Here is a 13,523-nt window from a genome sequence, read left to right on the forward strand (position 1 = left end):
TCTGATTAGGGTTGCCAGAACTAAAATGTCAGAGTAGTTGGCACTTGCCTTTACTGATCTCCCATCCACCTTTGGCACTTTGGTCACAGTCTCTGCCTTATTACTCATGCCCTAAAGCACTTGGTACCTCCATCATGCCCATTCTCTTCCATTATTACCTCCTGTCCTTTTCCCATCCTTAACAGACATGTTCATTTGCTTTATCTTGTTAGTTTAATTAGCTTGTTGTGAGTTTTCTGATTCACACCAAGTTGCAAGTTGATTTAACTCTCCCAGGAAAACGTACATTTTTAAAAGGCAGTTTTTTGGGGGTGCCTGGGTGGCTCAGTCATTAAGTGTCTGCTTTCAGCTCAGGTCATGATCCCAGGGTCCTGAGATCAAGCCCTGCGTCGGGCTCCCTGCTCAGCGGGAAGCCTGCTTCTCCCGCTCCCACTCCCCCTGCTTGTGTTCCCTCTCTTGCTGTGTCTCTCTCTGTCAAATAAATAAATAAAATCTGGGGCGCCTGGGTGGCTCAGTCGTTGAGCGTCTGCCTTCGGCTCGGGTCATGATCCCGGAGTCCTGGGATCGAGCCCCACATCGGGCTCTCTGCTTGGCGGGAAGCCTGCTTCTCCCTCTCCCACTCCCCCTGCTGTGTTCCCTCTCTAGCTGTGTCTCTGTCAAATAAATAAATAAAATCTTTAAATAAATAAATAAATAAATAAATAAATAAAATCTTTAAAAAGGGGGGGGCGGGGCCCCTGGTGGCTCAGTTGGTTAAGCCGCTGCCTTCGGCTCGGGTCATGGTCCCAGGGTCCTGGGATCGAGCCCCGCATCGGGCTCCCTGCTCGGCGGGGAGCCTGCTTCTCCCTCTCCCTCTGCCTGCCTCTCTGCCTACTTGTTCTCTCTCTCTCTCTGTCAAATAAATAAATAAAATCTTGGGGCGCCTGGGCGGCTCAGTCATTAAGCGTCTACCTTTGGCTCAGGTCATGATCCCAGGGTCCTGGGATCGAGCCCCGCATCGGGCTCCCTGCTTGGCGGGAAGCCTGCTTCTCCCTCTCCCACTCCCCCTGCTTGTGTTCCCTCTCTCGCTGTGTCCCTCTCTGTCAAATAAATAAATAAAATCTTTAAAAAATAAAATAAATAAATAAATAAATAAATAAAATCTTAAAAAATAAAATAAAATAAAATAATAAAAATAAAATAAAAAAGGCTATTTTTTGGCCCAGGTAAAATTTTAATTATTGGGCTTTCCTTCCATATACTATGGAGTGTTTGGAGCAAGAATGTTCCTTGACAGAGGGTCATGCTTTCATGCTAGGGGAGACAGACAACATGGTATTATAGGAAGAACACAGACTTTGGAATTAAACAAGCCCATGTCCAGACTACAGATCCACTACTTACATGACCTTAGGGAAGTTATTTGATTTTCCTGGAACTCAATTTCCTCATCTGTAAAATGGGGATAAATTCCTTGCAGAATTCTTGTGAGGATTAAGGGCTTTGCATACAAGCCCAGCACAGTCCCTAGGAAGCACCAGCCCTCAACAGGTGGCAGCTATTACCTGACTCTCTCTGTGTTAGGGAACCTGCCTTCTAAAGACAAATAAGAGTTTCCTGCCCCACAACTACCTCTTCCTCCTGACCCCAGAAATGAGCTTTCTATCCCAATTACTGTATCTTGCTAGCTGAGCCTCTTCTCTTTTATTTTCAAACACTATTTGATATGACTTACCAGAAAGGTGGCAAATTTGCAAAAATATTAAAGTTACCATGAAACCAGCAAATACTGTACCTGTAACTAGACTCCAGGTTAATAGGAAGAATTATTTCAACAACAGGAAGCTCCTATCAAGGCTATTGACGAGATAATGACTAAAGGCAAATATGATCATTAGTCTCAGAGAATGGCCTAGCTAAATGGTCAAAAAAAGGAATCCACTGGAAAGAGCTCACTAAACAATAAAACCCTCAAAGGAGAAAAATAAAAAACAAACGAAGTAGATTAAATAAAATTACAGTCAGCAGATATAATTTACATATTAAGCAGAATCTTACCTGCTTGATCAAGTTCGAGCAAAAAATAAGGAACATGCATCGACTTAAATAACTTCTTTACCTGGAAAAACAAGGAGGAGAATTTTTTTTAAAGCCTTCTCTCCAGCTTTTTACTTTCCTCTTTAATCAGCTTCCCCTTTGCAAACTTACCAGCCCATTTTTATACAACCCACAAGACTCTCCCTGCCAACAGTAATGATACTTAATGGGTATTTGAAGTCTGTTGATTCTACTCTATGTTCAATGATTCACCTATATAGCTTCATAAAATACATTTTACATGTTTAGTGACTCCGTCTACCCCACTATAAAATGGGTTTAATACTAACCATGTTTTAAAAGGCACTGGAATATGTACTATTTCCAAAACATATGTGGAAACTCTAAGAAAAAAACCACATCCTACAATAGTTAACATATTATTTATTTTTTAGCCGAGTAAACCTCAACCAACAAATCAATTACAAAAGTCATACGCTCAAGATTACACAAATTATTTTTTTTAAGATTTAATTTATTTATTTGTAGAGAAGAGAGCACAAGCAGGGGAAGCAGCAGGCAGAGGGAGAAGCACGCTCCCCCCTAAGCAAGGAGCCCGATGTGGGACTCAATCCCAAGACCATCGGATCACGACCTGAGCCAAAGGCAGACGTTTAACCACCTGAGCCACCCAGGTGTCCCAAGATTACACAAATTATAATGGTAAAAAAAAATTTACTGGAGGATAAGAGTTATTTTTGCCAAACTTGTGCCACTAAATAACACTTAAATTACTGATAAAAGAGGCTTTAAAATGATATTTATATATAAGACATAATAGCCTGTCATTAATCCTTAGGACAGCTTAGAACCATCTCCAGCTTCTACAATAAAATGAAAAAGGTCAGACAGAACTATGGCCTGGAGTTCACAGAAATTAACAATCTAGAGAATGTATTCTCATCCCATCCTAATTTAGCTACTAAAACAGTAGGCTGAAAGATTTCTATCAATTGTATAGGACCAAAGATAACATTTTGATAAAAATGGGAGAATAAGTTTATTCACACAACCTCAGCGGCCCTCCTCTTATGCTCCTTGGGGCAGTATCTGTGCCCTAGTAGGAATTCAGCTCCCCCTGGCAACACACAGTTAAAAAGATAAGAATCTTTTTGAAGAGTGATGGGGTGAGTAAAGAGGGACTTTAAGGAAAGGGCAAGGAAAGCTACAGCTGGGAGACCATCTGGACAAAAGTCAATTCATATTCCAATGCTCATTTTCTAAGACTAAAAATAAAAAAGTTAAAACACATATAAAATCGTGGAGTCTTAAGGCTTCCTCAGCCACTTAATTTTAGAAATAAACCATTTGCAGTTTGTTACAGAAAACAAGTTTTCCAGATTTAGAGAGTAATCCTAAAAACACCTCCTAAAAGTATCAAAATTTGACAATATGTGAAATGCAGAAAATATCAGCTCTAGATTCCAGAGTACACGTGACCCCTCGGCAAGAAACTCTTTAGTAGATTATTTTAGCTCTGATGAAACTTTCACATTGCCCCACAGTACAAGATTAAAGATCTGTATTGAATATCATTAGCACCGGTTTCCAGAATATTCTAATTGATAAAAGTAGAGGATGGTCAACTTCACCTGTAAAAACACTAGGAAGAAATGGCAGTGGATCTGGGTGTCAGGCAATAGATAAGCTATATGAGACATCATTTGCTAATTCCAACTTCATACTTGTAATTTCCCATTGAAATATCCATAAGAAACAAATATCACATTTTCTGAAGAGGTAGGAAGTTATCTTTGCGTTTTAAAACCCAGTCTTCACAGCAGGATGCAGGCAAATCACACACCTTAATGTGTTATGCAACAATCAGGAAACTTACATAGAAGTTCATTTCTTTGTGGGCATTTCCCAACTTGAGTCAATGCAAATTACAGTACTCATCCCAGAGAGAAATATAAATTCATCAGGCCAAGTACAGATATAAAAATGAAGTTTCTCCATTCTGATTTACTCACATCACAACTGTTAAAGGATAAGATCAAAACTGAAGGAAATAACCTGGGAAAATGCTACTTCAAGGTAATTTTTAAAAATAAAAAAAATAGGGGCGCCTGGGTGGCTCAGTTGGTTAAGCGACTGCCTTCGGCTCAGGTCATGATCCTGGAGTCCCTGGATCGAGTCCCGCATCGGGCTCCCTGCTCGGCAGGGAGCCTGCTTCTGCCTCTGACCCTCCCCCCTCTCATGTGCTCTCTCTCTCTCATTCTCTCTGTCTCAAATAAATAAATAAATAAATAATCTTAAAAAAAAATTAAAATTAAAATTAAAAATTAAAATTAAAATTAAAAAACCATGAACAGTCAAGTCTATAAGTTGTACCCTCACAAAAGAAAATCACTATTTTTACGAAAAGACACACCTAAATCATCCTTCACAGCCAAAGACATTGAAAGTTAATTTCCATTTTATTTGGCACAAATCTGAAAACAGCTTATATATTATGTATTCAGAAAAGCTAAGGAACTGATATTTGTCAAGGTAAAACCAAGGGATGCTTGTCCAAAAGACCTGGCATACCCAGGAACTATTCGGATAATGACATTAAATAAAGTTTCCAGAATTACTATACATTTTAATACTATAAATATACAAACCCCTACCACAAATTTTACAGGAAATGTTCATTGTTCCTAGAGTACATTTAATTGAGAAAAAAAAAAGGCTTTGTCTTTTTAGAGTCAGGGAGGAGAGTTAGGAAATGAAGAAGTTAGTAGAATTCAGGGAAAAGATAGTAGAAATAAGAGTAACTACAGGTCAAAGAGATGCGAGATTGCAGGGAGCATGCAATGAAACCCAGAAATCCTGACCACGTTAGCCCTCCTTCACTGCAGGACTAGAGCAGAGTCAAAACTTCAATTTCCCAATTCGTTAGTAATGTTGGGGCACCTGGGTAGCTCAGTTGGTTAAGAGTCCTACTCTTGATTTCAGCTCAGGTCATAATCTCAGGGTCATGAGATGGAGCCCTATGTCAGGCTCCATTCTCAGCACCGAGTCTACTTGAAATCCTCTCTCTCCCTCTCCCTCTGCCCTCCCCCCTCTCACACTTGCACGCATGCAATCTCTCTCTCTCTCAAATAAATAAATAAAATCTTTTCTAAAACATATAAGGAGAGTGACCAAACATTGCCTGGCACATAGTAGGCGCTCAGTGGTGGCTCCTAATACAAGCCTACACTATAGGCTTCCAAGTGCTTTCACATGGATTTGAAATTATTTGGTTTTCATCATGAAGCTGTGTAGTTAGCAAGTATAGTAGATAAGGTGGCATTGCCAACTTTACTGTTGAGGAAACTGATTTACAGAATGAGAACTAAGCCCTTTTAACTGCAGGTGTTCCTTCCATTACACCACCATGTGCATAGTTTCGAAGGGAGAGGCTAGTTTAGAAAAAAACGGCCACTTTGTAATAGGAGTAACTATACTGGGAATAGAGTCAGATATTTGTTGATTTCCACTTAATTGAGGCTCAATAATGATGAAGGAAGATCACCATCCAAGGTGTGAAGTCCTGATAGGAAAATAGGAAGGGCAAGTAGTTCTTTCATTTAAAAAACATTATGTAGCATTTACTATGTGCCAGGCATGTTCTGTGGCTTCTACAAATATTAGCTAATTTGATCCTCATGACAAACTTATCAGATAGGTGTATTATTACCCACATTTTACAGATGAGGAACCTGAGACACAATAGGTAAAAAACCTAACCAAAATCACATGGCTAATAAGTCACAAAGGCAAGGTCCAAACTCTGACTTCACAGTTCAGGCTCCTCACCATTATTTGGAAACAGAAAAGACTAGACAACTCCATAATTTCAGAACTAAAAGGAATCTCAACAGTCAACTAGTCCAAGACCTTCATTTTACAGATTACACTAACAAGGGAGAAGAGCCTCAAAAGACCACTAGGGCTATATAATGAAGCTCCCAGACGCCAGGAATTACGCAGATTTCTAATATACAGCCCTCTTCCAAATTCTCTAATGTTTACTGCCTATGCTAATCACTTAGAATTTAGCATCGGTTACCTTAGATCATTCCTCTTTTCTTTTGAGATTCTATTTATTTATTTGAGAGAGAGACAAAGAGAGCATGAGTGGGGGGTGGGGGGGGTGGGGAGGGGGCAGAGGGAGAGGAAGAAATAGACTCCCCACTGAGGGTGGAGCTCAACTTGGGGCTCCATCCCAGGACCCAGAGATCATGACCTGAACCAAAATCAAGAATTGGATGCTTAACCGACTGAGCCACCCAGGTGCTCCAGATCATTTTTCTTTTTAAACCCAAGGTCTACCTTCCCAGTTTGACTAAACCCCCTAGGGATGGGACTCTGTCTCCTACCTCTTTGCAACCCTGTTCCCAACATGATGTCCTGCGCAAAAGGCTCCACGATGGCTTTAATAGGGATGAGGCCCCAGATGACAATGAAGCAGATTATGTTGGGTGAGAAACAAATATGAAAGGTTCTGCCTACTTTCAGTGTTTCCACTGCTTGCCCACCTTTCCTTTTTCCTTATTTAGAACAAGGGAAGACACACACACACACACACACACACAGAGTCCAAGAAGCCTGTCTCTGTGTAAGGCTTACAGAATAAAAGGTTTCTGAGGTCAACCTCTCTGAGAGCTGGAAAATAAGTCAAGAGATAGACAAACTAAGAGAAAATTAAACTTAATAAATTACCCTACAGGTGAACCCTGACAGAAGGCCAGTTATGTTGACTTAAGAATCCACTGTGTCTAGTCCTAGAGCTATCCTGAGTATAATTTAAAGCTAAGCTTCAGTGACTTTTAAACATCCTCAACCTTCCCATAAAACAGCCGATCAGGTTTGTCTTTCAATTCTCAACATCATTCTGTAGTTAAATCACGGTGGACTAAACCAACCCTCCCCATGGCTGTGATCACTGCCCTTTTCTCTCAGATAATCTAAGACTAAGAACCAAGTAGGAAGCACAGTTTATTCTTTGGGAAGTCATTTTCCCCATAATGAGCATGAAGAGGTACTTATCAAAATTTAGGAGTACCTTAAGTAACAGCTCCTTAGAAAATATTCTCTACAGAAGTGCCTAAAAGAGCAACCAGTCACCTGGTCTGGGAGCTCACCCACCCCAAATCTGCCTGACCTTGAGAAAACATCTAGTATTTTGCAAAAACTCAGGAGATTACCCAAGCAACATTTTGTTCTCAAAGCATCGCTCTCCAAGACCTCTGAAGCAACTTACACGCACACCAAAAACCCCTTCCTCAGGTGAAATCCAACTGTTTCCAGCAGACTCCGAAGTCTCAACTTTCTCAAGGCAACAGTATGTTGCTGCTCCTGGAGGCTGAAGCCTTCCCTCTGCACAGCGCTTGCACACGGGCTTGCTGAAGATGACTACAGGGTGGCTGTCTATATAGGCCCTAAGCCGGGCTCTGGGGTCCGAGATGCTTGGGCTGCTGGGCCCTGAGGGGCCACTCACACCGGTGGCTGGGTCTTCTGGCAAAGGTTGACCAGGGAGATGATCCTTAGCTAGAAGTAATGGAAGCAAAGACGGTAATTATCAGAAAGGAAAACATGATGATGCATTTCCTAGTATTAGATTCACTCAGCAAGCCTTACAATTTTAGTCCCAACCACAAAAATGAGGAGTCTGAGGAAGGGCTCGAACATGGATTACACATTAAATTCTGTCATCTGACTGCAGACTCCTGGCAACTCACTGGATATTTCCAATTCGTTTTTGCTACATTCGAGATTAGTTCTCAGGGGCCCCTGACAAACGATAGCAGGAGACTGAACCTCCCTGAGGTAGGAGACTAAGTCACAGGTTCTGACACTGAGGGCCACATATTACCTCAGCCCCACCTACCCATGGTTTAAATGTAGAGGGGCCAAAGATCAGAGATTCCGTCCCTTTCTCACACAACGCTGGGCTTGAGATTGGGCAACTCAAGCCAAGGCTTACTTCTTTTTCTCCAGTTAACTTCTGGACAAGCAGACACAGGCTCTTCAGGCCACAGCATGGCAAGATTTAAAAAAACAACTTTCTTCAGATTTTCTGTTTTCCTCTCCAGGATTTTTCTGCAGCCCAGTCTGGCACCATAACAAATGTGACCCAGCTTCGTGGTATGTTACCCCACATGACACCACTATCATCCTGACCATCATCATCAGCCAAAACCACTGAGAGATTGCTACCTCTGGCTTGTAAATATTTTCAACAAGCTCTCTTCTCCAGGGCCACAAACAAAGCAAGCTCAATCCTACCCTTACTACCTACTCCATAAGTTATTTCCTCTCATTTCTGCTTGTCTAAGACCTACCCATTCTTTCTCAGTCTCCTCATCATCTTCATAGTTGATATTAATGTTTACCCAGAACCTGACAGGGAGTTCATATTTGTATGCATCATCTCATTTAATCTTTAGAAGGATATCATTATATAAACACTGCTACCATCATCCCTATTTTGCAAATAAGGAAACAGACTCAGAGAGGTTAAGCAACTTCCCCATGGTTGCACAGCTTACAGTAAGTGATGGAACTGGAATTCAAATATACATTATAATTCTCTAGAACCCACACTGTTTTTAAAAACAGCTTTACTGACATATAACTCATATACCATAGAATTCACCAATGGAGGGGCGCCTGGGCGGCTCAGTCAGTTAAGCGTCTGCCTTCAACTCAGGTCATGACCCTGGGGTCCTGGGATTGAGCCCCGGTGTCAGGCTCCCTGCTCCACGGGGAGCCTGCTTCCCTCTCACCCTTTGCCACTCCCCCTGCTTGTGCTCTCTCTCTCTCTCAAATAAATAAATAAATAAAATCTTTTTTTTTTTTTAAGAATTCCCCAATGGAAAGTATACAGTTCAACGGTTTTTAGTCAAAGTTGTGCAACCATCATCACAATCAAATTGAGAACATTTTCATCACCCTGCAAAGAAGCCCTGTAGCCATTAGAAGTTGTTCCCTGTTTTCCTCCAGCCAGCCCTTCCCCCTTCCCTACCTCTAGACAACCACTACTCTACTCTATGGAGTCATACAATATGTAGTCTTTTGTAACTGAGTTCTTTCACTTAGCATTATATTTGTTAAGGTTCATCTGTGCTGTAGCATGTATCCATGCTTCATTTCTATTCTATGGCCAGATAATATTCCATTGTATGAATATACCACATTTTTAAATCTATTCATCCATTGATGGACATTTGGGTTGTTTCCGTATTTGGGCTGCTTCCACTTTTTGGCTATTGTGAACAGAGCTGCTATGAACATGTGTGCACAGGTTTTTGTTTTGAATACCTGTTTTTAATTCTTTTGAGTAAATACCTAGGAGTAGAATTGAGTAATGTTAAATCTTTTGAGGAACCACCAAACTGTTTTCCAAAGCATCAGCATTCCTACCAGCAGTGTATGAGGGCCCCAATTTCTCCACATCCTTGCCAACACTTATGATCTGCTTTTGGGTTCTAGCCATCCTAGTGGATGTGAAATGGTGTCTCATTGTAGTTTGATGTGCATTTTGCTGATGGCTAGTAATGCTGAGCAACTTTTCATGTGCTTATTGATTATTTGTATATATATCTTCTTTGGAGAAATGTCTGTTCAGATTCTGCATTTTCTAATTGGACTATTTGTCTTTTTATTGCTAAGTTGTAAGAGTTATTTTTTTTATTAATTCTTTTAAATTTATTTTATTTTGAGAGAGAGAACGAGAGCACAAGCAGGGGGAGCAGCAGAGGGAGAGGGAGAAGCAGGCTCCTCGCTGAGTGGGGAGCCGGACTCAGGGCTCGATCCCAGGACCCTGGGATCATGACTTGAACCGAAGGCAGACGCTTAACCAACTGAGCCACCCAGGTGGCCCTATAGAAAGTTTTTTTTTAAGCTAGTTAATTACAATTTTTAAAAAAAATAACCCCTACTGGGGCACCTGGGTGGCTCAGTTGGTTAAGTGACTGCCTTAGGCTCAGGTCATGATCCTGGAGTCCCGGGATCAAGTCCCGCATCGGGCTCCCTGCTCAGCGGGGGGTCTGCTTCTCCCTCTGACCCTCTTCCCTCTCGTGCTCTCTGTCTCTCATTCTCTCTCTCAAATAAATAAATAAAATCTTAAAAAATAATAATAATAAAAAATAAAAAATAACCCCTATTATATATGGTTAAGACAGTGTCAAAACCTAAGTGACTGTTTTTTTATATACCAAACATTCAAATATTACTAATACCCAAAATATAAAGTAAAAAGGGATATAGAAATCCCCATATCTGGGGCGCCTGGGTGGCTCAGTCGTTAAGCATCTGCCTTCGGCTCAGGTCATGATCCCGGGGTCCTGGGATCGAGCCCCGCATCAGGCTCCCTGCTCCACGGGAAGCCTGCTTCTCCCTCTCCCACTCCCCCTGCTTGTGTTCCCTCTCTCGCTGTGTCTCTTTCTGTCAAATAAATAAATAAAATCTTTAAAAAAAAAAAAAAGAAATCCCCATATCTAATATGAAGAATGGGTGCTTCTTAAAGAAAAACTAAAATCTATGCCAATTAATTATAGGATCCCAAAAGAGCAATGGGGCTTGGTACTTGCTGCAGAACATTCTAGACCAGACCTTTCTTATCTGCCATCCATAAGCTGCACCAATGCCCTCCAGCCTCACCAAGGACACTTCAAAATGTTTTAATTAAACTCTGGTTTTCATATTCTCTTTTCCATGTTGCTTATTTTAGAAGGCAACATGGAAATGAGGATTCTTAGTGGTAACATCTCGTGGAAAGAGAATCACAGAACGTCAGCATAGGAAAAACACTGGGGGTCAGTAGGCCAACCTATTCATTCAACTAATGAGGAAACCGAGCCCCAGACAGTAATTAATTGGTGTCAGAGTCAGGGCTGGCACACAAGCCTCTTGATTCCATTATGCCTTACTGACTCCTCTGACTCCACGGGACGCTCACTCTAAAGGAAGGTGACAATTCCTTACCTAACACCTATGCTAAGGTCAACACCCACCTATTCAGCTCAGATACCTGCCAGTACACGGAACACAGAAATCAAGGCCACCACAGGGAAAGGGATATCCTCTTCAATCAAAAAGAGCTGCAGTATTACTGGGGAGAGACTGTTCACCCAAAATAAACATGAAATAAACAAATGAATAGATAGATAGGAGATTGCCCAACTAATCAAAATCATTAGCACTTTTCCTTAAACTCTGCTTCTGACAAAAAAGGCAAATTTTATTTTTAAATGTTTCCCCTCATTTTGAAATAAAATTTGAATCAGCATTCAAAGAAATATATTAAGTAAGTGTGGCAAGAACCATGTGGTTAGAAAAACTCAGATGAAGTTGTAATTATGAGTTTCTTTTTTTTGCCCCAACTCTTATGCCTAAGATCAGTTCCTAATATTTGAATCAATAAAATACCTACTATCCACTTGTAAAAACTCAAACCAAAAGTTAATAATAAAAGTGCTCCATACTTAACACTCATAAAAATTATGCACATCAATGAAAGAGAATGGATGGCCAGGAAATAGACAAATATAGAATAATTTATGATAAAAAGACAGCACAAAGCAATAAAGAAAAAATGTATTTTTTAAAATAGTATGGTAATGGGGCGCCAGGGTGGCTTAGTCGGTTAAGTGTCCAATTCTTGATTTCAGCTCAGGTCATGATCTCAGGGTCATGAGATTGAGCCCTGTGTCAGGCTCCACACTGGGCATGAAGGCTACTTGGGATTCTCTCTCTCCCTCTCCCTCTGCCCCACCCCCATCTCTCTCTTAAAAAAAAAAAAAAAATTAAAATAGCATGGTAATGATGGCTTGATAATTTGGAAAAAAGTTTCTTCCCTTATCTCTTACTATATAACAAAGCATGTTAAATAGAATCATTACCAGATCTCTAATGAGGTGATAACTTCCTAAACTTAGAAATAAATACAAAGGAAAAGAGCAACAGACTATACTGCAAAATAATAGTAATAATAATAACAATTTTTTTAAAGCAAAAGAGCAGCCTAGAGAAAATACCTACATAATAAAAGAAAAAAAGAACAAAAAAAACTCAAGAAAATTGGTAAAGAAACAGCAGGACCACAAATGATGAAGTGAATAAAGAACAGGAGCAACCAATTCATTAGAAAGAAAAGAGCAAACCTAGAACAAAATGTCTTTTTACTTTTCTTTCAAAATCAGAAATGCAGATTAAAGCGACGAAGTATCATTTCTTACATATTAAAAATGGAGGGGCACCTGGGTGGGTCAGTCGTTAAGCATCTGCCTTTGGCTCAGGTCATGATCCCAGGGTTCTGGGACCAAGTCCCACATCGGGCTCCCTGCTCAGCAGGGAGCCTGCTTCTCCCTCTCCCGCTCCCCCTGCTTCTGTTCCCTCCCTCACTATCTCTGTCTCTGTCTCTCTGTCAAATAAATAAATAAAATCTTTAAAAAATAATAAAAATGGAAACTCCCAGTGCTGGTCAATGTACAATGAAGCAAGTCCATGAACATAAGAGGGTATATAATATAAGCTGTTACTATTCTTTTTGAAAACAATTTGACAGTGTGGATCAAAAACCGATGAAATAGCCATACCTTTTAACCAAGGATTCTTATAGGAATTTATCTTAAAAACAAAAAATTTAAACTAATGAAAACATTATATTCATAACAATGACCCTCATCTCTTCACTGTCTCATAGGAAAAACTTTTAGTAATTTTTATTAATACAATTAGCATCATGTAGTTAACGAGAAAATTTCCAAATCTCTTTTCAACATGAGTTCTATAGTTTTAGGAACAATCATGTTAAATTCCTGTGAAATCCAGCAGAACAAAATAGGCCACTGACTTATCAACATTCTCCATTCTCTACCTCTTGAACATGTCTATCACCTTTCTAAGGCAAGGACAAAGTTGTATCTTATCTCTGCTGCCTTTCTCTCTCCAAAGGCTAAATTGCAAACAGATTGTATTCCTACTCTCCAGCCTCCTTCACCCCTTTCTATTCCCATCCTCAATCCACCCTTTTATTTTTTTTTAGATTTTATATATTTATTCTTGACAGAGAACACAAGCAGGGAGGGGCAGAGGGAGAGGGAGAAGCAGACTCCCCACTGAGCAGGGAGCCCTATGTGGGGCTTGATCCCAAGACCCTGAGATCATGACCTGAGCTGAAGAGGCTTAACCAACTGAGCCACCCAGGCGCCCTCAGTCCACTCTTTTTATCTACATATTACCAACACAGGATCATTGGTTATAGTAAAAAATTGGAAAACAACACATGTCCAACATTTTTCTTGTTGGACAATAATTTTCTTGTTCTTCAGTAATTTTAATGGTTCTATACTATGCAAGATTCAAAACAATGTGGAAAAAAGAAAAAAAAACAATATGGAAATGGTTTGACATAATGTTAATTGCAAAGAAACAATACCAAATCCTATGTACCATAGTTTTATAATTAC

General features: G+C 40.3%; 1 protein-coding gene across 1 annotated transcript in view; it reads right to left on the reverse strand.

The window, feature by feature from the left end:
- Positions 1-13,523, reverse strand: part of TXNRD1 (thioredoxin reductase 1) — a 120,269-nt gene that overhangs the window by 87,294 nt on the left and 19,452 nt on the right. Inside the window, exons 2-3 of the mRNA XM_064590698.1 lie at positions 7,313-7,599; positions 2,038-2,098 (exon numbers count right to left, since the gene is read on the reverse strand). Of these exons, the coding sequence (XP_064446768.1) occupies positions 2,038-2,073 (36 nt within the window). The 5' untranslated portion in view covers positions 2,074-2,098; positions 7,313-7,599. The remainder of the gene's footprint in view (positions 1-2,037; positions 2,099-7,312; positions 7,600-13,523) is intronic.

This window comes from Mirounga angustirostris, unplaced genomic scaffold, assembly GCF_029215605.1.
Source record: "Mirounga angustirostris isolate CCGP_5_RB_7025 unplaced genomic scaffold, mMirAng1.0.hap1 SCAF_5, whole genome shotgun sequence".
In the NCBI taxonomy this organism is placed as follows: Eukaryota; Metazoa; Chordata; class Mammalia; order Carnivora; family Phocidae; genus Mirounga; species Mirounga angustirostris.